This window comes from Balaenoptera acutorostrata, chromosome 17 (genome assembly GCF_949987535.1).
Source record: "Balaenoptera acutorostrata chromosome 17, mBalAcu1.1, whole genome shotgun sequence".
Classification (NCBI taxonomy): Eukaryota; Metazoa; Chordata; class Mammalia; order Artiodactyla; family Balaenopteridae; genus Balaenoptera; species Balaenoptera acutorostrata.
Genome location: NC_080080.1, coordinates 82594799 through 82620461, shown reverse-complemented (window position 1 = coordinate 82620461; position 25663 = coordinate 82594799). Strand labels below are relative to the sequence as shown.

The following is a 25663-nucleotide window of genomic DNA, read 5'->3' as shown; positions in this document are numbered from 1 at the left end:
CTGCACAGTTAGATAATGAAGATAGGATTAGTCCAGGTCTAACAATTTCCATTAAATGAGCTGTGTGGAAACACCAGTGTACGTGAGTGAGGTTTCCCTTTCTCCTGGACTGTCATCTGTCTCTCTGGTTTCCTCCTCTGTCCCTAACCCAGGGTCCACAAGGTGAAGGCACTTACAAACACCACTGGCTTACCAGTAGGCTGATGTACAGATGCTTCTGCCAAAACACTGAATCCAAATAAACTTTTTGACAAAACAAACACCAAAAAAACAGTATGAAATGAGCACAAAAACAGGCTCATAGATCCACAGGACAGAATGGAGAGCCCAGAAATAAACCATACACCTGCGGTCAATTAATCTACAACAAAGAAGGCAAGAATATAACTGATTACTGTTATTGTACATTAGCTAATCTTACAAACACTGAGTAACCATTACCATGCATCAAAAACCTTCACTGACTCCCAAAATATGTGTAGACTGAATAACAATTCTAAATGACACCCGAGGCAAAGATGAAATCTCAAGAGAAATTTACAAAGTTTTTTTTTTATTGAGGTATAGCTGATTTACAATGTTATATTAGTTTCAGGTGTACAACATAGTGATTCTAAATTTGTACATTATACTCCATTTATAAAGTTATTATAAAACATTGGGTGTATTCCCTGTCCTGTACAATATTTGTACCTCTTAATCCCCTCCATCTTGTCCCTCCTCTTTCCTTCTCACCACTGGTAACCACTAGTTTGCTCTCTACATGCGAGAATCTGTTTCTATTTTGTTACATTCATTCCTTTGTTTCATTTTTTAGATTCCACACGCAAGTGAAAACATCAGAATATTTGTCTTTCTCTGTCTCACTTCACTTGGCATAATACCCCCCAGGTCCAACCATGTAGTTGACAATGCTAAAATTTCATTCTTTTTAACGGCTGAGTAATATTCCATTGTGTATATATATTCCACGTCTTCTTTATCCACTCATCTGATGATGGGCACTTAGGTTGCTTCCACACCTTGGCTACTGTAAGAGTGTTATCAGTTTCCCACTGCTGCAGAACAAATGATGCCAAAATGTAGTGGCCGAAAACAGCAAACATTTGTTACCTCATTTTCGGGGGGGTCAGGAATCAGGCAACCTTTACCTGGGGTCCTCTGCCTCAAGGACTCTAGCAGAGTGGCCCTTAAGGTGTTGGCCTGGGCCAAAGTGTCACCTGAAGACCTGAGTGGGGCGGATCTGCTTTTGAGCTCACCCTGCCATGTTTGTTGACAGGATTCAGCTCCTCAGGTTGTTGAACTGAGTGCTTCACTTCCTCAAGGTTAGTTATTGGCCAGAGGCTGATGTTCCTCGCCATGTGGGCTTCTCTGTAAGGTAGCTGTCAGGATGAGAGCTGGCTTCCCTCAGAGGGAGCAACAGAGCAAGGTATGCAAGCTAGCAGTCGTTTTTTGTTTTCTGTTTTTTTGGGGGGCCTCACCACGTGGCTTGTGGGATGATCTTAGTTCCCCCACCTGGGATCCAACCTGGGCCCTGGGCAGTGGAAGCGCCGGGTCCTAACTCCTGGACCGCCAGGGAAGTCCTTGCAGTGTAGTCTTTTTAAACAAAATCTCAGAAGCAATACCCCACACTTCTGTCTTTATTCTTTCTTTTAAAATTGATTTTTATTGGCGTAGAGTCACTTTAGAGTGTTGTTGGTTCCTTGCTGCACAGCAAAGTGAGTCAGTCATACGTACACGGATACCCACTCTTGCTCAGATTTCCGTAAAACATGGGCCGCTTCACGAATTTGCGTGCATCCTGGCAGGGGCCACGCTAATTCTCCCCGCGCCGGTCCAATCTTCGGGTATGTGCCGCCACAGTGGGCACTGCCTCATCTTATTCACTGGAAGCTGGTCAGTAAACACAGCTCCCACAAAAGGCAGGGGCATATTAAAGAGCAAGGCATGAGGCCGGGGGAGGGCCACCGGGAGCCGCGGCAGAGGCTTCCCACCGCAGAGAGCGAACCGAACAGCGCCCGCTCGGCCGCTCCATTTTAGGGGGCGTGGCTGGGACCAAGCACTGACACCCACCCCCTCCACGTTCAGAACCGAGTGGAGGGTCTGTCTCCTCCCCAGGCCTCCGCCGAGTGCGAGGGACGGGTAAACAGGGGCGCAGGACGCAAAGCAGCAGCCCACCCAGCAGGACCACCGCCCGGCCGCAGAACGAGCCCCACTCATGCGGGCCGGGGCGGGGAGGGGTCCGCGCGCTCCGGGGGACGTCGTGGTCTCGGGGGTCGTCCCGGTCGTCCCCGCGGCCGCCCGAGCCGCGTGGGCACCTCCGCCCTCCGGACGCAGTGATGCTCCCCAATCACTCACAAGCGGAAGGAACTTTCTAGACTCAGACACAGACTTCAATCACATTTCTCTCGCGTGCCTATCTCAAAAGAAAGCATGAACAAGGTGGTTTAATTCTAAGGACTCCTTAAACTTTTTGTCACTCCTTGAATCATTTTCGACGGAACCGTCAACGCCCCTGTCTGGTCAGGGCCTCATTTCCACAAGCACTTCGTCGAACTCCACACAGACGCCACCCTCCCCCGCGACAGAGGACGGCCCTCTGGGCGGCGCTCGCGCACCTGCTCCGACGCACGCCTATGACGTCAGAGCCGGCGCGGGCTCTCGGAGCACGTTCCCCTCCCGAGCATTCTGGCCTCGCGCTCTTGCTCTCCGTCACGGTGACTGACTCAAGTCTGTTCCATGAGCTTAACCTGCACCCTTGCACTCTGATTTGGCGGCACCGTCCAAGGAAGCCGGAAGCCGCGGGGCGGGTCCGCGGTGACGCGCCGGAAGCTGCGGGGCGGGAGCCTGGGGCCGGAAGCCGCGGGGCGGGAACCTGGGGCCGGAAGCCGTGGGGCGGGAGCCTGAGGCCGGAAGCCGCGGGGCGGGCGGCGGCGCTCCCGGAGGTAGTGCGGACGTCGCGTGCGTCCGGGCGGTGCGTCGGACTGCAGGAGAAGATGGCGGTCTCCACAGGTCAGTACCCTGCCGGGCCGCCTGCTTTTCCATCCCAACCCGCGCTGCGCCTCTGCGCACAGCTGGCGGCCGGCCTGGCGGTGTGGGAGAAGCCGGAGTACGGGCCCCCGGCCGCCGGACTTCCTGCGGAGCGCGGCCGGAGCAGGGAGGGTCCTGGCGGCCGTCGGGGCGGCGGTCGTGCCCGCGCGTCGGCTGCGCGCCTGGGGGCTGGGCTGGGCCGGGCCGGCTCGCCCGGGGCTCTGGCGGGCGGTGCGGGAGCGAGGAGGGGAGCCCGGGCGGGCCGCGTCCATCTGGGCGCGCGAGGCCTCGCGTGGGGGTCCTGGATGGAGCGGGTCCGACCCCCCGGCTCGCCCTGACGTGGGCGGAGGACAGGGCCGTTCTTATCCGACTGAATGCGTGTGGTCCTTCTTTCGCTGGAGTGAAAAACTGAGGTGCAGACTAAATAGAAGCAAGGAGCGAGGTGAACGCTAATTGAAGAAAAAGCGGTTTCTTAGATTAGCTGTTCCGCTCCTCCCTCGTACTGAATACAGTTTTGGTTTCCTCTGAGCACAGACGTTGAAATTAGGTATGAACACTGAGGTTTTAGAAATTTGACCATTACAAAATGTTGAAGGGGCACAGTTTTATTACTTAAAACGTTAATACGTTTGGTCTTTAATTTTTCTAGTCATTATTGAACTGTGGCTGTGGAACAGTGTGGTTTTGTATTTCATGCCATCATTGCATAATACGAATTTTCAAGTCTTTGTGTACTAAAGTGGAAGGCTTCAGTGTATGTTGTGATGGGTACTTTTAAGGTAGTGCCGTTCTACCTTCATTTTTTTTTCTATTTTTTTTCTCTACCTTCATTTTAATGAAGAATTGCGTCTTTTGTATCGTATCATTATTACGTACAGGTGTCAGGATAAGCTGTTTAACGATTTTAGCGTTGGGGAGCTATTTCGGTACACTTGGGGTCAGAGCTAACTAGTAAAGCGTGGATGATTTAAAAAGTGACATTTTAGTATTAAAACTTTACTGTCCTTGCTATTTGAAATCGAGTGTGCTTGTGCATTAAAACTCCATGTCTTTTTAAGAGTTGTGCTTCGTACCTGAAGGTTCTTGAAAATTTAGTAATAAAGTGGTGTGCTTCAATTTGATTGATAGTCTTCATTTTGTGGATTTCATTTTTTATTTAAGCACGATTTTTCTCCCCTCTAACGTTGTACATGTGAGAGTGTGGAAATATTTTGAAAAGACCAATGATTAGATGATGTTAATGGCAGGTGCTCTTTGTTAACCACAGTGAGTCATTTTTGGAAGTTGACTATGAATTATAAAGAAGTTGCTGAGAGATTACTAGCACGTTTATTGTACATTGGAAGCCTGTATTTTCTAGTTTATATTTCAGTATTCTAATTGTTACATTTACACTGCATTTAAATTTATGAGATTTGAAATCTGAGCGTAATTAGAAAGAATATTTTTTAGGCAGTTAGTTGATGTTTTCTTAAACCTCTGAAATTTGTTTTGAAACTGTTGTTAAAAATTGCCTTGGCGAATTTCATACCGTTTATTCCTTTTCTGTGCTTTACAACATTGACACTGTCATCCATCTTGGGGAGAGAGGAGTGCAGAAGCAGTTTTGGAGTATGTTTCAAAACTATTTTTAAATTATATTTTCTCTTAGTTCTACTTTTGTATTGTTTGCCTCTTGGTAGCAAGGGAGGGAAACAGTACCCGTGTATTTGTGAAATAAATGTGATAAAGCTTGAAATTTTAAAATTAGGGTGTACTCTACATGTTTTTTATTTACGCCAAAATAATCTTGATAAAAATAGCTGTTTAATAGTCCGAAAAGAAAAAAACACCTGACAGATATTTTTTTTAAATTTTAACTAAAGCATTATATTTTAACTTGCATTATCTAAATCATATGCTTTTAGTCTTTCTGTTACTGGGAGAAAAATTGGCAGGAAGAATTCTAACTAGCCTGAGACCTCTAAGCTGACCGGTACTTTGCCATACCATTTGGTTCTCGTTTTGCAGTTGAGTAAACTGAGGCCTGAGGAAATACAAGGTTTTACATAGTTGGTTAGCAGTAGAGTCCAGATCAGAACCCAGGTTTTTTACTCTCTGTCTAGTGCTTTTTCCATCACGAGCAGCTATGAATTTGGAATAATCCTGAAATCAGGAATCTTACTTCCTTTTAGGCTTGAGAGTGGCTTTCATACTTCTCTTCCTAGCAGAATCCTTGTTTCAGACTGTCAGACGCTTCTCGTGGACGGAAGTAGGGCTGTGGTGGAGACCCCACTGGCTAGGTTCCCCTTTCCCAAGAGACAGTCACCTCTGGGGGTCAAGATGATTTCATAGGACACGGCTTAAGAAACACGACTCTTTGGGATAGAAATTTGTTAGTATATTTAGTACCTGTGATTCAAAAATTTAATCACATCTCAGCACTAATAGAAGTATTAATGTTAGATTAAAAAGTGTGGTAGGTCTACGTAAGCCATGTAGGTGGAAAACAACCACAATGAAGCCTGATTACCTTTTTCAGAAGTGGGAAGCATTATGTATACGGGAACAGGAACTGGGTTGGCCGTGTTTTAATTCCCCTGCTGCCCTGGTAGATTGCCATGCGAGGCGTGCAATGAGTCTCTTAAGCCTTGTTTTTCCATCCCTTCTATGAAAAGGTTGGACTACATGATTTTGTTTGTTTTCCCCATCTTCAGGATGAAGATTTGTGGATATGGGCAGAACTTGGGAGTAGTAATAGAAGAAGAGATTTGCAGGTGTAAATCATAGAACCTGGAAATTAAACAATACAAGAGCTGAACTGTAATAGTCCAGGGTATTTCCCTCTTGAGACTTTAATAACAGGCCTGGTAGATTTGTCTATGTGAGTTAGGAACCTGGGTGCTCTTGACATATGTTTGCTCTTGATAATATCGTCAAGCAATACAACCTTACTATCAGCAGTCCTCCCTTTGCATGGTAGTTTGGGTGGCAAACTGAAACTGTTCAGAGCAATCTTACTAAGTGAGAAAAATTATGATTATTCTGTGACCTTTGAAAATGTTTGCTGAAACATTGAAAAATTCCTGGGATTACAAGCATATAGGAAAAATGGAAAAAATAGTAAAAGTAGCATTTGTTTAGTACACTGTAGTTTAAACGTGAGAGATTAAGAATTAGAGTGTTTTTGTTTCTTTATAAAACGCTTGTCAAGAGTAGTTTGAACAATGCTTGCCTCATCTTCCTATCGTATAACTTATGTGGAACAAGCATCTTTTCTGTGCTTTGGTGAATTGTCATACTCCTAAATTTGGATCTGCTTCCAGTATTTTGTCATTTGTGCTTTCAATGTTAGGAAATATCTCTGAGAGTTTCTTTATTGTGAAGTTTTTCACTTCCTCTGGGACACGGTCATCCTTTTCCTACATCTCCTTTCCTTATTTATGTCAATAAGCTCACGTTCACAGAATTCCTCTGCCTGGTCTTCCGGAGTCTCTCCAGCGTTCCCACGGTCAAATTTCTTCTGTGACTCTCTTTACATTTGTTCAAATTTCACTTCCCGTGTTGCCAGTTCCTGTTTCTTTGCTGGACTTTCATCTTTGTTGGCTATTTTTATGGACTGTCACTGGTGGACAAGGAGGCAACTTTATTCCATGCTTTGCTGTCTGTTAACTGAGTGAGAGATGTGCAGTGAGCCCTCACCTGCACACGGAAAGCTGTGGAGTGCTGGCTGCTGGTCGGGACTGCTCGTCTGTCACTCACATGGTGACCGGTGGACTGAGGAGCTAGCACCACGTGTGTGCTCTGTGTGCTTACTCATTGTCTGCGTACCGTGGAGACGGGAGTCTGAACCCTGTTGTGGGGGGACTGGTGTCTCACTAAACCGTGGTAACTGAAAGTCACGTGTGTGGAAACCATGAAAAGCGGAGATTGCCCACATGTGGAAACATCCACTTAGCAAGTATTTGTGGAGCTGTTTGATGCAAAATTTCAAAATGGATGTGAGGTATGTAGACTAGAATAAATGGAATGAAATCCAGTGTTCAAAAGTTTGTTTCAAAAGTAGTTAACTGTTTTAAAAGAGCAGATGTATTTATAAGTAAATCTTTGAGATATTATTGTAAGATGGGACTTCAGGACTGGGTTTGGAAGTGTATTCTTGTTTACACAGTCTTTGCTGACTTGTGTAAGAGCAGATGTTATTTTCAGTTTAAGTTGGAACTCAGCAAAGTTTGAAACTACAGAAGGGGAGAGAGGTCCTTATGGCTTGTATAGGTCCTTATACATATATTGGAATAGTAGTGCTCATGGAAAGTACATTATGAATCATTTAGGCTCTAGGCAAAGTTTATTTTATAGATGAGCACTGACTATCTAGATATGAAATGACTTTCACAAGATTACTTAGCTAGATGGTGAGTCCAGAGCTAGTTTCTTGATTTCAGGTTCTTTGATGCTGCTTCTGTATCATACTGTATTCTATAAACTTTTTGGTTGCTTCATGTAAGTGGAATCATACAGCATTTGCCTTTTTCTTTGTGACTTATTTCTCAGCATAATACTCTCTAGGTCCATCCGTGTTGTCGCAAATGGCAAGATTTCATTCTTTTTTATGGCTGAATGGTATTACAGTGTATTTGTGTGTGTGTGTGCACGCATGTGTGTGCACCTTCCACATCATCTTTATCCATTCATGTATTGATGGGAACTTAGGTTGCTTTCATATCTTGGCTATTGTGCATAATGCTGCAATGAACATAAGGGTGAATATATCTTTTTGAAATAGTGCTTTTGTTCTTTTCAGATAAATAACCAGGAGTAGAATTGCTGAATTGTATGGTAGTTCTATTTTTAATTTTTTGAGGAACCTCCATACTGTTTTCCATAGTGGCTGCACCAATTTACATTCCCACCAACAGTGCACAAGGGTCCCCTTTTCTCCACATTCTTGCCAACTTGTTTTTTGTTGTCTTTTTGATGACAGCAGTTCTCACAGGTGTGAGGTGGTACCTCATTGTGGTTTCGATTTGCATTTCCCTGATGATTAGTGATGTTGAGCATCACCTTTTCACGTGCCTGTTGGCCATCTGTGTGTCTTTGGAAAGATGTCTTATTCAGATCCTCTGCCCAGTTTTTAAATCAGGTTGCTTTTTTGGATGTTGAGTTGTATGAGTTCTTTGTATATTTTGGATATTAATCCCTTATCAGATGTAGTGTTTGCAAATGTCTCCTCCCATTCTATAGGCTTCTTTTTTGTTATGTTGATAGTTTCCTTCACTGTGCAAAGCTTTTAGTTTGATGTAGTCTCATTTGCTTATTTTTGCTTTTTCTTCCCCTTGCCTGAGGAGACATCCAAAAAATTATTGCTAAGACTGATGTCAAAGAGCATACTGCCTAAGTTTTCTTCTAGAAATTTTAAGGCTTCAGGTGTTACATTTAAGTCGTTGACGGATTTTGAGTTTACTTTTGTGTGTGGTGTGAGGGAGTAGTCCAGTTTGATTCTTGTGCATGTAGCTGTTCTGTTTCCCCAGCACCATTTATTGAAGTCACTCTTCATTGTATGTTCTTGTTTCCTTTGTTGTAGATTAATTGCCCACATAAGTGTGGGTTCATTTCTGGTTTGTCCGTCTTAAAAAATTTGCATTATTTGTCTCTTTATTGTTGAGTAGTAAGAGTTCTTATATATTCTAGATACAAGTTTCTTATTAGATGTACGGTTTGTAAGTATTTTCTCTTATTCTGTAGGTTTTTTGATTTTCTTGGTATCCTTTGAAACCCCAAAGTTTTAAATTTTGGTAAAGTCCAATTTATCTATTGTTTTCTACTTTATTAAGATGAAAAGTCTGGCTTTTGGTATGTACTTCATCGTCTATCTCTTTGTTTTAAAAACATCATGTTGACATATGTAAGTTCTAAGTGATGATCTGGTTATGATTATTATACAGGATTACCACATGACAGAGGGTAGGAGTCTAAGCCCTGCCTTGCCAGGTGTGAGGTTTAATGTTACATTGAGTTATATAGCCAGATAGCAGGCATGCTTCAAGCAGTTTATTCTTTGTAAGTATGTAATTATGCCATAGATTTTTTTTCAGTCTAGTGACTGGAATGTTATTGAAAAGTACCAACAATGCATAGCTTGGTTTACTGTTTGTTATTCATGGTAGTGTCACCTGCTACGTGAATTATCAGTTACAGCTTACTAAACAGTATTGATGTAATTGGTTGTTTCCTGAGAGGATGTACTTGTTATTGAAAAGTTTTAATTTTCTCAGGTGTTCACCCTGCCAGCAGTGACTCGGCGGGATATTCCCTTTGCTTCTAACTGCAGCTCCCTGGCGGCACAGGAGAGCCCCTGCACCCTGTAAGTGGTCTCCGTCCGAGGGAGGCGTGCCAGTCCTCGCTCCACTTGGAGGTCCCTGCTGGAGAGGAGGCAGCGTATGTTGTGGTTCACCCAGCTTTCCGCCACTCCCGAGTTTATTCTCAGGGAGGCATTCCTTCTTAGTTCTGAAGTAAACGTTGCTCACAGGTTTCCTGGAGAATATTAAGTAACTCTGTTCTCCCTGCTTAGTCTGCCTCATCGAGATATCAGTAGTGTGTCTGAGCAGAATCTCTTGTGGTAGCTTATTGCATTTGAATGCGTCCGCGCACATGGTTGTCCTCACCCACCACCACCGCCAAGACGCTGGGGAAAGGATTCTGTGTTCAGAATCGGCATCACCTGCTTCAGGACTGGCCCATAAGTGTCGACAGAAAGGTTGAAAGGAAGCACCTGCCGTAAACGCACCACGTGTTTATTGAGTGCCTCTGATGTTGTCATGTCCTTATGGTGCGATTTCTATGTGAGTGACTTAATAATGAGAAAACAAATGGCTCAAGTAAAATCTAGCTTTCCCCCTTTGTGTATTACAATGCTTTACTTTTAAATTTTGTTTTGAGTTTACTTTTCTGAAGTGAAGCAGTACTAAAAGGATATTTTGTGTTCAAATACTTGCATTAAATAAACACATGAAGCTGCTTATTTTTTCCTTACCTGAGTTAGTATACAGCACATAGGCTGTAAGAAGAGTTGCAGAAATTTGGGGGAGTGGCTGGGGGCAGAGTGGTTTTGGCTGTCACCTAAAGAGTACCAGTAGCATGATTCACATTCTACTGTACATAATGCAGCTTCCATACCACGGGTTCGAGGCACTTTGCAGATCCTCTAATCCAGAGGATTTGTGTTTGAAGGTATAGTACAGATGCTTCAGATGTATGTTTGATTTGAAATTTTTTTCAGATTTATTTTCATCTGCCATATTTCATCAATTCTAAGACAAATTTTAATATCTGAAATGGATATATGGCTTCAAACAGTGATTTATTCCTATGACTCGGGGGCTGACTGGGTGGTTTTGCTCGTCTCCCTTCACCTGACGGTGGGCTGGGCCTTTTGCCCAGGCGCCTTGGTTCTCGTCCACGTGGCCACTCCAGGTGCCCTGTTTGGACTTCCTCGCATCCCAGTAGTGTCTGGGAGGTCAGAATTTATATGGTGGTTGGCTTCCAAGAAAACCAAACATAAGCTATAGGGCTCTGACGAGGCTCGTCCCAGCCCAGAACTGCACCAGCATCACATTCTACCAAAACAGGTGGCAAGGCCAGCCCAGATTCGGGGGGAGGGGAGTAGCCCTGGCCTCTGACCAGGAGGGCACGTGCCTGGAGACAGGAGACGGGTTGTTCACAGTTGGCTCTGAGGCAGGCTACACTCTGTGTGCTTTGTTCTTGAGGGTGGATTTCACAGACTGGAGTATAAATCAAAGCGTATAAATATTTAAAAATTCTGGTAACGTTCTTCTTACGTTTTGTCAAATTCCCTCTTCAGCAAGGTGTAGTCAATTTCCAGTGAGATGTAAGGATGGATAAATGTAGTTTATCCACTGTCTTGCCAGCATTGTGTTTACTGTGCTTTTATTTTTTGATGGGAGTACAGTAATGTCATTTTTTTTTTTCAAGGCTGCATGTTTTTCTTATTTTCTCTTTTGGTTCATTTTCTTGTTGGATTATCAGTTGTATTTCATATCTGTCTATGAAATACATATTATCCATTTACTACTTCAGTGTAACTGGTTATTGATGTTATAGGGTTTTAATAGTTTAAAAATCAACTTAAAATTTTTATACCTTATGTTTATTACTTTTTCCCTTTTGCTTTTTTTTTTTTTGGACTTCTTTGGATAGGGTCATGTCTGATGTTCTGAAACAGTCCTCCAAATGGAATTCAAGAATCCTAAACTTGGGAGGAGCTTTAGGAATAACGTGGTTGTGTAAGGGTTCTGAAGCTGAGGATAGAGGTGGGGCAGAGACCTGGGGACAGGATTTCTCCTTTCTCCCCAGTCCAGCCGGACCCCTCCTGAAGTAGGCTTGTATGTGCGGGTCAGTGAGCTGGGTTGGGGTGGGCTCATGTAGTTTAGTCCCACATTTTACATCAGAGTACGCAGAGTGTAAGAAAAAGACACTGCCCAAAGTCACCTGTCTAGTTTTGTGGTAGAGCAAAACTACTACTTTAGGAAACTTTCCTGTTGCTTTTGTCATCTAAGTGCTTCTCATACGCTGTGATTTGTGTCGTGCTGCCCTGATATGCTGTCGACTCCATGAGGGCTGGGGCTGGGACTGTCAGTGTGAGATCCCATGGCCTAGCACAGTTCCTAGCTCGTGCTTGATGTTTAGTTTTGGTTATTGGAAATAAATAAAATCACAGAATTAGAACAATAAAACGAACCACATTTTTCTTAGTGGAGGCATTTAACGTTTTTTCCCTGATTGCTCTTTCATCACAGCCAATGTTGTTCTCCCCTCTGCCCTCCTGTCCTTGAAGTCTGTGCTTAAACCCCTCCCTTGGTCTTCATCGCCGCAGGTGAAGTCTGAATTTGCAAGCACACCTGTCCTTCCGGGCAGTTTCTGGCTCTTTGCTCATTTATACTCAACTGCTATCCCCAAACATTGCCTACCATTCTTTCTCTCCTTGTTTGGGTACTGTTTCTCCTTTGCTTTTTAGATGAAAGATTTTTAAACACCAGAAAAATGCATAAATACACGTTCACCCACCCCCAGCTCTCTCAAACGCTAATAAATTATTCTTGCTTCAGGTTTTTTGTTTCTTGAAGAAACGAAACATTACCAGGACCCTTCCAAGTACTAGGCCCCTTCCTCTTTGCCCAGAGGTGATCACTATCCTGATTAAGGAGTATATTCCACAAACATTTTTATACCTTTGCTAGGTATGTATGTATTCAGGAAGAGTATAGTAAAGGTCTGTTGATATATAGCTTTTTTTTTTTTTTGGTTTATTTTTTCTTTTTAATTATGGTAAAGTGTTTGTAACATACAATTTACTGTCTTAACTGCCTCTGTACAGTTCAGCAATATCATGTATTCACTTTGTTGTGCAGCCAATCTCCAGATCCTTTTCACCTTGTAAAACTGCAACTGTACACTCACTAAACAACATGTTTGTAAAATTTTAACATTGATTGATACTTGTAGCTCTAATTCTTTCATTTTAATTGCAACAGTATTCTGTCATGGATTATACCATGTGATGCTTAGGTTGTCTCTAAATTTTCACGATTAGAAATCATGGTAAGTGAGCATTCCTACCTTCCTCCAACCCTTTGCCAGCATCTCCGTGAATGTTACCAGTTTCCTCCCAGAGTTGTACCAGTTTATGCCAACCTCAGCAGTGAATGAGCCTCCATCTCTACATTTTTGTCAAACCAAGTATTGCCAGACTTAATATTTGTCAGTCTGGTGGAGAGTCGTTATGGTTTAATTCATGTTTCCCCTGATTACTGTTGAGGTTGAGAACCCTTTTTATGTGTTTATTGTACATCCGTTTCCATTTCTGTGAACCTCCTTATTCACTATTTTCTTCTCCTTGTTGAATCATAGGATGAATTCTTCGTGTATTTTGGAGGCTGACATTTTCTGGTTATGTTACTCATAACAGTTTGTGGCTCTTTTGTCAAGTTCGTTTTTAAATTTTAGTCAAGTTTATCAATCTTTTGGTTTGTGCTTTTTTTTTTTTTAAAGAAATCCTTTCTTATATCCCAAGGTCGGAGGAGGATATCATATATTCTCCTAAAGTCTATGTTTTGCTCTTCACATTTAGGCATTTAATATTCCTAGGATTGATTTTCATGTATGCTGTGAGATAGGGATCTAATTTATTTTTCCATGTGGATAAAATTTTCTAACATCATTTACTGAACAGTCCAGTCTATTCTTTCCCTATTTTTTTGTTTTGAAATAATTTCAGATTTACAGAAGAGTTACATGAACAGTATGAGGAAATCCTACCCCCTGCTAATATTTAAGATTTTTGCATGTGCTTGCGTGTGTACTCTTTCTTTCCCTCTTCCCCTCCGTCCACACAGACATACTTTTTTTAATGAACCATTTGAGAATAAGTTATAGACATGTCTCTCTTCGCTGCTAAATACTTCACTGTGTGTGTACTGAAAACCGGGACGTTCTCTTGCTCGACAATATAATTATCAAAATCAGGAAATTAACTTTGATACCGAATTTTTATCTCTGGGCCCTGTTCAGACTGCCAGTTTTCCACTAATGTTCTTTAAAGCAAAATAATAACATATATATTTTTCTGGTACATGACTCAAGATTGGTCCTCTTTTAGTGTGGATTCCTGCTGACTCTTTCTTTTTTTTTTTGATGTGGACCATTTTTTAAAGTTTTTATTGAATTTTTTGCAGTATTGCTTCTGTTTTATGTTTTGGTTTTTTGGCCGCAAGGCGTGTGGGATCCTAGCTCCGACCAGGGACTGAACCCGCACCCCCTGCTTTGGAAGGCGAAGTTTCAACCTCTGGATTGCCAGGAAAGTCCCCCTGCTGACTCTTAATGCTGCCCTTATTACATATCCTGTTTTCATACATGCATGTATCTGTTTTGGGGCTTTCTTTTTCATTAGTCTGTTTGTCGATTCTTGCACTGACTTCACATTATCTTAATTACTTTCTTTGGCTGATGGGGAAGTCTTAACATCTAGGGAAGTTATCCCCTCTGTTTTCCTTTTCTTTAAAAGTTTTCTCCGAATTCCTGCCCCTTAAGTTTTCCATAAGAATACTAGAACTCTTTGTCCTGTTCCAAGAACAATGCTATTGGAATTTCAGTTTAAATTGTAAGAATCTGTGGATTAGTTTGAGGAGAACTTATGTATTTGCAGTGAGTTTCTCATGTAGGCAGATTGTTCTGTTTATTCAGTTTTTTGACATTCTTTGCTTATGTTTTTTAATTTTCTCCACTGATGTCCTGAATATTTTCACCTACTCTCCCCCTGAATGGTTTCTTTTATGTTGTACCTGGAGAGTTTCTTCTTCAAGGAGACCTTCCTTGTCCATTCTTTGGGGTTGATTGTCCTTCCTAGGTGTCCCCAGAGGATGTTTTACTTTGTGTTGTGCTATCTCTTTAACTGTCCTCCTCTCATAGACTGTAAACTTCTTGAGGGCAAACAAAGGTTTTAGTCCTTCTGGTATCAAGTGCCTAGCATAGTAACTACATCCAGTAGTCAGAGGTTTATTGAGTGAAGGGATGAATTAATGTAGAAGTAATGGATATAATCAAATACAGGTTTCCCAGTGCTTTGCTGCCTAATGCATGTTCCGCTACATGTGGTGTTTTCCTAATTTTGTTTCATCCCATTAAGGAAGAAAAGAATGTTAAAACCAAACAAATATTTGAGTCTTAAATTTCTGAAAAATTAGAAAATATTATTCACAGAGAGCTTTTATAAATGCTTCTGTTAATATATAATTTTAAGCAATGCAAAATCAGAAGGTAAGTCCCTGTTTCTTAGACTTGAATTTTAAAACTTTCTGTATGTTTTTGTTTATATAGTGAATTTCAACAATGTGTATATTTTGAAAAATATGTATTTTAAGTCGTACACATTCTGAAGTTTCCCTGCTTTCTTTTTTATTTTCTGAAGTATGCAGTATACAGTAATGGAAAGAGTTGTACTCATGCTGAGAAATGTGAATTTCACTTTTGACTCAGCTACTGGCTTGCCATGATCTTGAGTGAGTTACTTCATGTCTTTGATCTTTGTGAAAATGTGGATATATCTGCCCCTCATAACTCAAAAGATATTTCCCTTATTCAGATAGATGACTGTATGGGAAAGTACTTTGAAAAATATAAAATGACAGTTATATTATTTCCCTGGGTAGGGAAATATTTTGCTTCGCGCACACCCAGGTGTGTGATACATGGAAAGGCTCTTTTTACGAGCGTTCGGAGCAGGGTTTATTTTTGGCAGTTGCCCCCACGGCTGGTCATGACGTGTTCCTCCTCCCATCAGATTTGCGGGACCAGGGATGTGCATGCCATCTGGGACTGAGGGGAGGGAGGGAGAGTGATGGCGGGCAGCTTGGGCTTTGGGACTTGTTTGCTCCTCGCCTCGCCTCCCCCACTAGCTCTCCATGTTGTTAGGGTGAACCTTGCAAAATCACTTTCTGTTGATCACAGAGATGCCTGAACATCAGCAGTTTCACTCATGTGGCCCAACCTAGTAGTTTAAGCCTTATTAATTTTCTTACTTAGAGAAATGGTGATGTTAAAACAACATAAGGTAAAATTTAATGTTTCTGCCTCCTCTGAGCAGAGGAGATGCTCAATAAGTATGTCCATTTTAACGAAGTCAGCCTGCTGGGAGTTTGCGGGGACTCTGAACTCCCAGAGTGGGACGGGAAGCAAGCGCTCATTACAAGTGGGACTGTTCAGGAGTTCCATCTTAGCAGCGTGCCCCCTCAGGTGTGTCGAAGGGTGACAGAAGCCCAAGCGCCTAAGAGAACTCGGCAGGGGCAGTTACGCAGCCTGACCGGCCCGTAAGCTGGGCGCCCCGACACTCCCTCCCCTAACCTACCAACGCCACTCTGGGCGTGAAGTGCGGGGGAGCTGGGTGTTCGCGAGGACCAGCTAAGTAGGGCTGGAAAGCAGATAAGATGGAAGAAATTCGTTCTGTTTGTATGGGGGTTTTCCTTTCATTTCTGTAGGTGATGATGATTCACCTGGTCAAATAGCGTGAAAGGGTGTCCAGTGAAGTCCTGCCCACCCCGTTCCCCAGCATGACTAATATTAGTCACCAGGACATTTAAAAATGGTACTTGATTATGCTTCGTATAGAAACATGTTTGTAAGTGAGGAAAAGAGCAAGTTACAAAATTATGAGTCATGATATCATTTGGGAAAAAACACAGAAACCATATATTACTATATATGGAAAGTAATCTAAAAAGAAATACACTAAAATGTTCATAGTTATTTATTTTTGGGTTTTCTACATCCCAGAGTGTAGAACTGGAATTCACCTGGCCCTCTTCAAAACTATACCACCTCATCTTTTTTTTTTTTTCTTTTTTTTAGTGTTATCAGAGCTTTCTTAATTTAGATGGTTGGTTGCAAAGTGGTGTTAAATTTGCTTTGCTGTCATTTCTTACGTTTGTGTGGATAGATTGACAGTTATTACTATTTAAGGTTTTATTTGGGCTTTTTTCCTTATAACTGAAAAAGGTAAAAATATTTATAAGTTATAATTGGGAAATCCATGTTACTAATAAACAGCATTTCAAGACTCATTCTAGTTTTTATTTGGCAGTGTTTATGCCTTTACTTTTGGTATTGTGGGAATTAAAGGTACATTATTAGGAATCTGATAGCCTTGAGATTAAAAACTGAAAGCATGTTTTCTGGGTTGTTTGCATTCAGCATTTTACTTTTGAATAATATTATTTTGGGTCTTACCTCTTATGAATGGAGGTTCATTGTAATGTAGTAAGGAGGAGACTAGATTAGTGGATGCCTGGAGACTTGGGTTTTTGACTTGGTTTGGTAACTAACTGGTAGTTAAGTGACTTTAGGATTATAACCTAACTTTTCCTGGTGAGAACTCTCCTCTAAAGCGTTAGGTTTTGGACCTGATGGTCTCTGAGGTTCTTCTGGATCTAAAAATTGACAGCATTTTAAAAGAGTTTCAGCTAGGAAGGGGTGGGTATATGGGCTGCTTTTTTTTTCTTTTAATGAAGATCCCAGACTAAGGGATTAAAGTATTTAAAACTATTAAACAACAACAGTAATAACAACAACATGCACACATATACACACATAGGAAAAAGGCACTCTGAACTAATAGAAGAAGGCTCAGACATGGCAAGAGATCCAGAGGGCAGCTTATGTACACACTGCAACACTCACAGACCAACATCCCCATCTCGTGGTGTTTTCTCTTCACAGACATTAGTGGTTGGGTGAAGTAAAACCGGAGTACTCTAGCCCTGAATTTAAAAATGTAGCTCACTGGTGTTTGTTTTGAGTCTTATACTTTAAAAACAAAATAATCTTAGCTGCTATAATCTTTTAAATGTTAACATTGCCAATAATTGATCCATTAATCTTAGAACTGTTTCCCCAAAATGCAGCATAGAAATGGTGAAAAGTGTAGCAGTCACTAGGTTTATCGCTTTTATGGCACTTATGTAAAAAGAAACATTACTTTTACATTGTTTACTTTGTACTTTTGGATGCTCATAAAGCTCACCTGACTGAATTGTTTATAAAAAGGAGGCAACAAAATTCAACACAAATTTAGAATTTTTCTTGGGGAATGACTTCATAATGGTAAGGGTAATCAAGGTCCTTTAAGAAGCCTTTAAAAAGCAAGTCAGTAGCAATAGATGGTGGAGATTCTGACTGTGCAGCTGCAGGGAATAGCAGTTGTCCCAGTGTTACGAGCATAGAAACTTAGAGCTCAGGGGACTGTTTCCGGGGGCCCACCTTCAGGACTGTACAGAGAGCTTGAATTCTCCCAAAACGTAGATGGAGGTGAATGGAAGTTTTTTGTAATTTTACTTACTATGGATACTAAAATGGTCATAGTCAACATTTATTCTGTTTAAGATAGATTACCTCGTTTAATTTTCACAGTGGTTCTTTGGAGCAGAAGCCACCGTGGTCTCACTTTTGTAGATGAGAAAACGGGGCCGGGGCCCCTGTCTCGGAGGGAGCAGCACTGGGAGCTGGCCTTGGGCCGCACCCACGATGCTGCCGGGATGGCTCGCTGTATAACCCAACGGTTAAGAGAGTGACTTTGGTCTAGAAACTGGGTTTTAATACTGGATCTGCCGCTTGTAACTGTGTGACCTTGGGTAGGTCACTTAACTCTTTCAAACTTCAGTTTCTATAACTGTAAAATGAGTGCTTTTAGGATCAAGTGGGATAATTTATTTAAAATCGCACACAGTGTATCCTGAACAAATGGTTATTACTAGTTATTGTAGTTGTAATAATGAGTACTCTTGCTTTTGTGATTTATAACAGCTCCATGTTTCTGTGGCCCAAGATTTTCAAGCCTTTTTTATGAAGCACAGCACATAAAGTGGCTAGTTTTTTTTTTTTTTTTTAATAATTTATTTTATTTTTGGCTGCGTTGGGTCTTCATTGCGGTGTGCAGGCTTCTCATTGCGGTGGCTTCTCTTGTTGCGGAGCACGGGCTCTAGGTGCACAGGCTTCAGTAGTTGTGGTGCGCGGGCTTAGTTGCTCCGCGGCACGTGGGATCTTCCCGGACCAGGGATCGAAACCGTGTGTCCCCTGCATTGGCAGGCGGATTCTTAACCACTGCACCACCAGGGAAGCCCCGTGGCTAGTGTTTTTAAGTTGCAGTACTTATTGGCTTGCCATTGTTTGTCCAGATGCATTACTACAAATTAGTAACTGAAAGAGATGTTTTAATTTCAGCAAGAGAGATAAGTTATACAAAATGATAGTCGCTTTAAAAGAGACGTCACTTTTTTTCCTGCCTCATGATTGTGTGTGTGCTTGCATGTGAGAGGGAGGGAGGGAGGGAGAGAGGCGGTGCTCCAGAGCCAGAAGGAGAGGGTCCTGATTTTTTTCAAGACTTGTGCAGTGGGGCTGGAGGGTGTTTCATGCTAGATGCTGTTGAGAACACGGAAAACCACAGGGTCCATCCTCTGGAGAGGCCAGGCCAGTGATCCTAGGACAGGTTGTGATAAAGTGCACAAATCATGGTTGGTTCCAGGGGTTAGAGGTCAGAATGGTGGCAAAGACCAGGTTCAGTGAGAATGAGGGAGTAGGGACTGTGAAAGGCTGGGGGTTCTAGGCAGAGAGGAACATTTCTGTGTTAAGATTTTAGAAATAAGTAGAATGAGGAGGTCTAAAGAAGTGGAGGTGTGAGAAAGGTTGTTGGATTGTGAAACTGTTGCTGGGTTGGGCCCAGAGGAGAAGGACGCGTCTTAGGAAACATCCACCAGGAGGCTGGCTCTCCAGCCTCCAACCCGCTGACAGGGGAGACGGGGCCCCCTGGTTATTAGGCAGCCAGCAGACTGGCTCAGGACCGAGGGTGGGGTCAGCATTCTCAAAAATAGTACCTCTTAGTGCATTTTTACAGATGGAACATAATTCTCTTCTTTAAGATTACTGGAGAGTATATGCTAATGAAATGGAGCTTTTATGAACTTTCTGGTCACGCCTGTTTATTCGATGTAGTGTTCTTGGCTGAGGAACAGGAATCTCAATTATGGAAAAATAATCACTTACGATGATTCCCTTATGATTGATTTGTGTCAGTGTAAAATTGATTGATTAGGAATTTATATACATGTTCTGTACTGCTGTTAATGTTTGGAACAGTGCTTTCTTTAGCGTTTTCATTTTGAAGGGTTTTTAGATTCAGCATTTTTGGGGGCAGAATGCATTTTAAAGGGAATTTTGTCTTTTTGGGAAATAATTTTTAAAGGTTAATTTGGGAAAAGCTGAATTTGAATATGTGTAGCCCTTATAATTGTGAGCTTTTTACATTTACATTGACATTCTTTTGTATAGGCGTTAAAGTTCCTCGTAATTTTCGCTTGTTGGAAGAACTTGAAGAAGGACAAAAAGGAGTAGGCGATGGTACGGTTAGCTGGGGCCTTGAAGATGATGAAGATATGACACTTACAAGGTGGACAGGCATGATTATTGGGCCACCAAGGGTCAGTGCTATAAATTACATATTTTTTCTATTAATATTTATTGTCACTTTAGAGTAAGCATTTTATTTTATAATATTGATATTAAAATAAATAATTATGGTAACTTTAACTGAAACACTTCCTCACTTTTTACTTATTTTGTATACATTTATTGATGCTTGATTTTCTGGAGGATTGGGGGGAAAAGACTGATACGATCATTGCTGCCAAAGTGTTTGCAGTTGAGTAGAGGAGAAGAAATGAACACAAATGATAGATTCTGAATATGGCAGAGAAAGTTCACTGCGGGACTTTAGAATATGTTTCTTCTAGCTGGAATAATTGAGGAAGGCTGAACAGTGGAGGAAGTTGCCTTTGGAATGAGCCTTAAAGGACTGGCTGGTAGGATTTCAGAAGGTGGTGATGGGGATGGAGAACATTCCAGATAGAGAGGAGAAAAGGTGAGGAAACGGAGGGGTATTTGGGAAGAGCAAACAGTGTGTTTTGATGTAACATGTTACTAACCCGCTGTGTGTGTCATCAGGGTTTCTAAATTGGTTTGTGTTGAGTGCACATTGCTGTTGGCCAATGACAGTTGACTCGCCATGGAAATGTTCTGGCCTCCATGTTTTCATCTATAAAATATGTAGACAAGACTGATTCTTGCATATTTTCTAGCATTGCTGGCAACAGACCTGTTTTATTCTTAGGTCTTTCTCAAGTTTATGACTTCCTATTTTTACTCAAAATCTTTTTCAGACTGGGAAATTTTTTTCTGCGTTGCATTCCTTACTCAAAGGCACCATTTACTGCGCACCCTGCAGTGACTCTTGGAAATATGTATTGTATGTTTTTTGACTCGTTGGAAAGAACACAAATAATGAAATTTTTTTTAGTCTTTGGTTTTGTATACTGTTTGCTGCCTGTGATGGGAGCATTTCAACTGTTTTGCTGTTGGGTAGAGTTTAGATTTCCTCTTGATTTTTTATAAAAGAAAAATGGTCAGGTAATTAGCAATGTTAACTTCAGAGAATGAATTAATGTATGTTTTGCATTTTCTGTTATTCCTTTGCAGAGTTCGTGCACTCTGCTAAACTAACAAGTTCCCTCTTCCCTCCAGTGCTCTGATTTTTCCATGAGACATGTGAGGAAGCAAATAAAATCCTGATGGTTAGAATTCTTGATGTTTTATAACTTGGTATTTGTAATGAAAACCTTGATTTTCACTGCCTGTGAACAGTATCACCATGGTCTTTTTGGTAAAAGTAAGTGCTTATAATTTATGAGCATTCTTACCTAATGAGCAGCTTGCAGATTGGACAGTCTGAACTGGGTGGAGGATACATGCGAAATTATTTACATTTGGATTTTCTCTGGTCGCTACACCTCTAAGAGACTTGAAACTTGAAGAGCGTTTTGGAGTTTGTGCATAAGACCCTCCATGATTTTGTGGGCTGCCCTGTAACCTAGTTCACAAGTCTCTCTCACCCGGTTGGGGTCATCAGCAGGACCCCCAAACTAGCTGTTTCCTGGTGTCGCTGAACCACAGGAAGCTCGCTGGGTTGCTGTGCCCAGTGGGAGCCAGGGATGGGGCTAGGCCTGCTTGCAGGGGGCGCAGAGACAGGATGCTGCCCCCTGCCGCTTTCTGCGGGGTGGGGGGTGGGGGGGTTGTCTTGGAGCCCCTTCCCCTTCCTGTGGAGCGGGAGGCGCAGGAGGCACCCCTGAGAGGCCCTGTCCTTCCAGCCAGGCTTCCCCGCCTCGCTGAGGCCTGGGGTGCTGGCTGAAAGTGGGTGGTCCCAGCACTCATTCAGCTGCTCAGCTGCCTTTTAATAAAACCTGCAGGGGCGGCATCTCGGCTTAGTTGGTTTTTCTTTGGAAGGTGCCTGATTCAGAACAATTTTGTCCCCAGCTTTAGGGTAATAGGAGAATTCCTGCCTTAACATTCTGTTACTTGGTTAGTTGTTTCTCGGTTTTTTGTATGTTACTAAGATCCCTGGTTTTTTATGTTTTTCCACTATTTATTTGGATTTATATAATTAACAATTTTGTCTTTCCATATATGTTTGTATATTAAATTTTCTGAAGCAGTATTTTTTAGCATTAGATGTTTAGTAACGTTTCCAAGTTTCCTTATATGTATACTTACTTTAGAAGTTTTGAGAATTAAATGAATTAATAATTAGACAATAAGAGAGTATCTGTAGTACATAATTAATAAACATTAGTTGCTTTTACTACTCTCTTTTCTTTCACTCTTTTGTTAGACAACAGAAAGACTTGGCTGTTAATTTAAAATCCAGGGGTGATGAAATTAATCCAAGGTACCAAAAGTTAGGATGTTTAATCATTGTAAGCTAGTTTAGATTGAGGTATAATTTGCATATAGTGAAATGCATAGATATTACCATGATTTTCGACAAATGGAACTTGTTACCCCGCACCCATGTCGAGATACAGAACATGTTTGTGCCCCCAGAAATTCCCTGTGCCCCTCCCCATCCCCACCCTGCCCCAGTCACTACTCCCTACACCCCAGAGTAGTCTTGTGTGTTGTAGGACTTTGTGCAAGTGGAATCGTGCAGTGTGTGTGCTTGGAGGCCCACTTCTTTTGACTTGGCATTTAATGTCTCGGGATCAGCTGTGTTGTTCCATGAAGTGGGTAGTGGTGTGTTTCACAGAGATGCCACAATGTGCTTATCGCTTCTCCTGATCGTAGTACTCCCTGGCCATTACAAGTAAAGCTGCTATGATTACAAGTCTTCTCATGAACATAGGTTTGTTTCCATTTCTCTTGGATAAAATGCCTAGGAATGGAATTCCTACATGGTAGGGGAGGTGTGTGCTTATTTATCTTTATAAGAAAATGCCATATTGTTTCCAAAATGGTTATACCATTCCCTACAACCAGCAAAGTATGAGAGTTCTAATTGTTTCCATGTACTTTGAGTATTTTTAACAGTATGGAATTTCTCAGGGGCTATTTAAGAAAAAAATTTTTTTCCTTTTATTTCTTTTTTTTTTTTTTTTTTTTTTTTTTTTTTTTTATTTATTTATTTTATTTTTGGCTGTGCTGGGTCTTCGGTTCGTGCGAGGGCTTTCTCCAGTTGCGGCAAGTGGGGGCCACTCTTCATCGCGGTGCGGGGACCGCTCTTCATCGCGGTGCGCGGGCCTTTCACTATCGCGGCCCCTCCCGTCGCGGGGCACAGGCTCCAGAAGCGCAGGCTCAGCAGCCGTGGCTCACGGGCCCAGCCGCTCCGCGGCATGTGGGATCCTCCCAGACCAGGGCTCGAACCCGTGTCTCCTGCATTAGCAGGCAGATTCTCAACCACTGCGCCACCAGGGAAGCCCTATTTCTTTTTTTATTGAAGTATAGTTGATTTACAATGTTGTGTTAGTTTCAGGTGCACAGCAAAGTGATTCAGTTATACATACATATGTATCTATTTTTTTTCAGATTCTTTTCCCTTGTAGGTTATTACAAAATATTGAGTATCATTTTCCCTGTGCTCTACAATAGGTCCTTGTTGGTTATCTATTTTATGTATACTAGTGTGTATCTGTTAACCCCAAACTCCTAATTTACCCCTCCCCCTCCCACTTTCCCCTTTGGTGACCATAAGTTTGCTTTTTATGTCTGTGAGTCTGTTTCTGTTTTGTATATAAGTTCATTTGTATCATTTTTAAAAAATTATTATTTTTTTTAACACAAGTTTTCTAGAGAGGCTGATGTGCATGTGATTGGAGAACAACAGACAAGATGATTTCCTTGACCTTTAGTCCTGTTTAAACCTCTGCAGGTCCTGGGCATATTATTAATATATGTTTGCTGTTAAACTTGGATGAGTTTTATCCAGCTGTTTCTTTTTTAAAATATTGAAATATTTAATAATATATGTATAAGATTGTTGTGTACATCTTAAATTACGGTAGTTTAATAACCCAGACCTGGCCTCCACTTGGGAGAACTCTTCCTTAAGGGAGAGGAGGCTGTGGGTCAGTTGGGGTAAGTGAGGTCTACAGATGGTTAACTTCGTTTTTCCCATGTTTATACAGGAATTAACAGGTATTAAATTGCCACTTCCATTTGTTTTTTTACTTTCTTGTTTTAATTGCACACTAATAAGTTTACCGAGTGAACAGAAGCCGTTAAGGATAAAGAAGAGTTAATTATAGGCATAAAAGTAAGCCTTGAAAAATCTAGAAGCATTAAGTCTGGTAGCTTTGAAATGGCTGTTTTATAATATGGTAATGTTCAACTTCTCGATTAAGAAACCCTGTTTTTAAATGATGTGGAAAAATAAAAGTTGGCTATTGTATCTCTGAATTTAGATAATGGAATTTAATGGACCACAAAATTAATGAAGTAATAATGTAAATGTAACTAATAAGAAGCATGAATTCATTGTTCTAGTGCTGGACAATGGTATAATATGGCGTTTATACCAGAAGATATATTGATTGCTGTATAAATGGGGTAACCATATAACTTATTGTCCAGTCAGACCCTTTTGAGAATGAAATGAAGTATTATTAATAATTAATACAGGAGCAGTGAGAATAAACAGAATTGTCCTGGAAAAATGGGAACCTTTATATATGTGTGACACAGGTCAAGCCACAATATGGACTTTTTAGTAAAATCTGAATTTAAGTGGTCTTTTTTTTCTTTTTAATTTGTTACAGGCATTGTCTGTACTACAAAAGCAAGTTCTGATCATTTTGATATTACTTTGTAGAATTATTTAATTTTATAAAATCTCTACTTTTAAGTGTGCTTGCTGTATTTTTTCTAACCATATAGATCAAATAAATTTGTAGAAAAGTAAATTCTTGATCATACAAGTGGTAATATTAAGTACATTTATATTGTACTTTCCCTCTTGATTAGCACTTGAATATTATTATTATTATTTTTGCCTTCCAGACAAATTATGAAAACAGAATATATAGCCTGAAAGTAGAATGTGGACCTAAATACCCAGAAGCACCTCCATCAGTTAGATTTGTAACCAAAATTAATATGAATGGAATAAATAATTCCAGTGGAATGGTAAGTTAAAGTAGTCATTTTATTCTTACATAACCTATAAATATATAATCAGGAGAATGTTAAAACAACAACAACAAAAGCACCTTTGTTTAGCAGAAAGTCTAAAACAGTTTACCTCATGTTGTTTTTCTCTTTTGAATGGACCTTTCCTTAAGAACCTTTATGTACTAGCCTAGATAGAGGTGAGGGTTTTATTAATTGCTTCAGCAGTCATATTTCAGCTGAATCCTTATTTGGTGATAAGATAGTCATTATTTCTCTTTGAATGTTATTTTTCTTTAGGGTTAAGGTACATTGGTGAGATTAAAAGGATGAATATTCATGAAGAGGAGGTTTTTCTCTGAGGAACAAGTATGCCTGTACGGGAACAGACAGTCGTGGTTGAGCATGGTTGTTTAAAGCAGATAAATCAAAATGATGTGCTCTACCTGACTCACAGAAGGAAGTGAGCGGAAATAATTTCCAGTGCGAGTCTTAGGTTCGTACGAGTATTAGAACTTGAAGTGCAGGTTCTTGAGGTGCCGTGTTGCGAGCTCGCTCACATGCAGAATACATGTTAGAAGCATGGTAATGTGATGATAGTAGC

The 25663-nt window shown here is 41.3% G+C and overlaps 1 protein-coding gene across 4 annotated transcripts in view; it reads left to right on the top strand.

Moving 5' to 3' along the window:
- Positions 1 to 2904: 2904 nt before the first annotated feature.
- The window catches only part of UBE2V2 (ubiquitin conjugating enzyme E2 V2), a 35495-nt gene continuing 12736 nt past the window's right edge, over positions 2905 to 25663 (top strand). The window contains exons 1-3 of one of the 4 annotated variants that reach the window (XM_057532178.1): positions 2905 to 3012; positions 19900 to 20048; positions 24952 to 25077. In XM_057532178.1, coding sequence (XP_057388161.1) covers positions 2997 to 3012; positions 19900 to 20048; positions 24952 to 25077 — 291 coding nt within the window. In that variant the 5' untranslated portion in view covers positions 2905 to 2996. Of the gene's footprint in view, positions 3013 to 3446; positions 3578 to 9284; positions 9374 to 19899; positions 20049 to 20360; positions 20489 to 24951; positions 25078 to 25663 lie in introns of those variants that run through there. The other 3 variants (XM_057532180.1, XM_007168624.3, XM_057532179.1) reach the window with 3 other exon arrangements.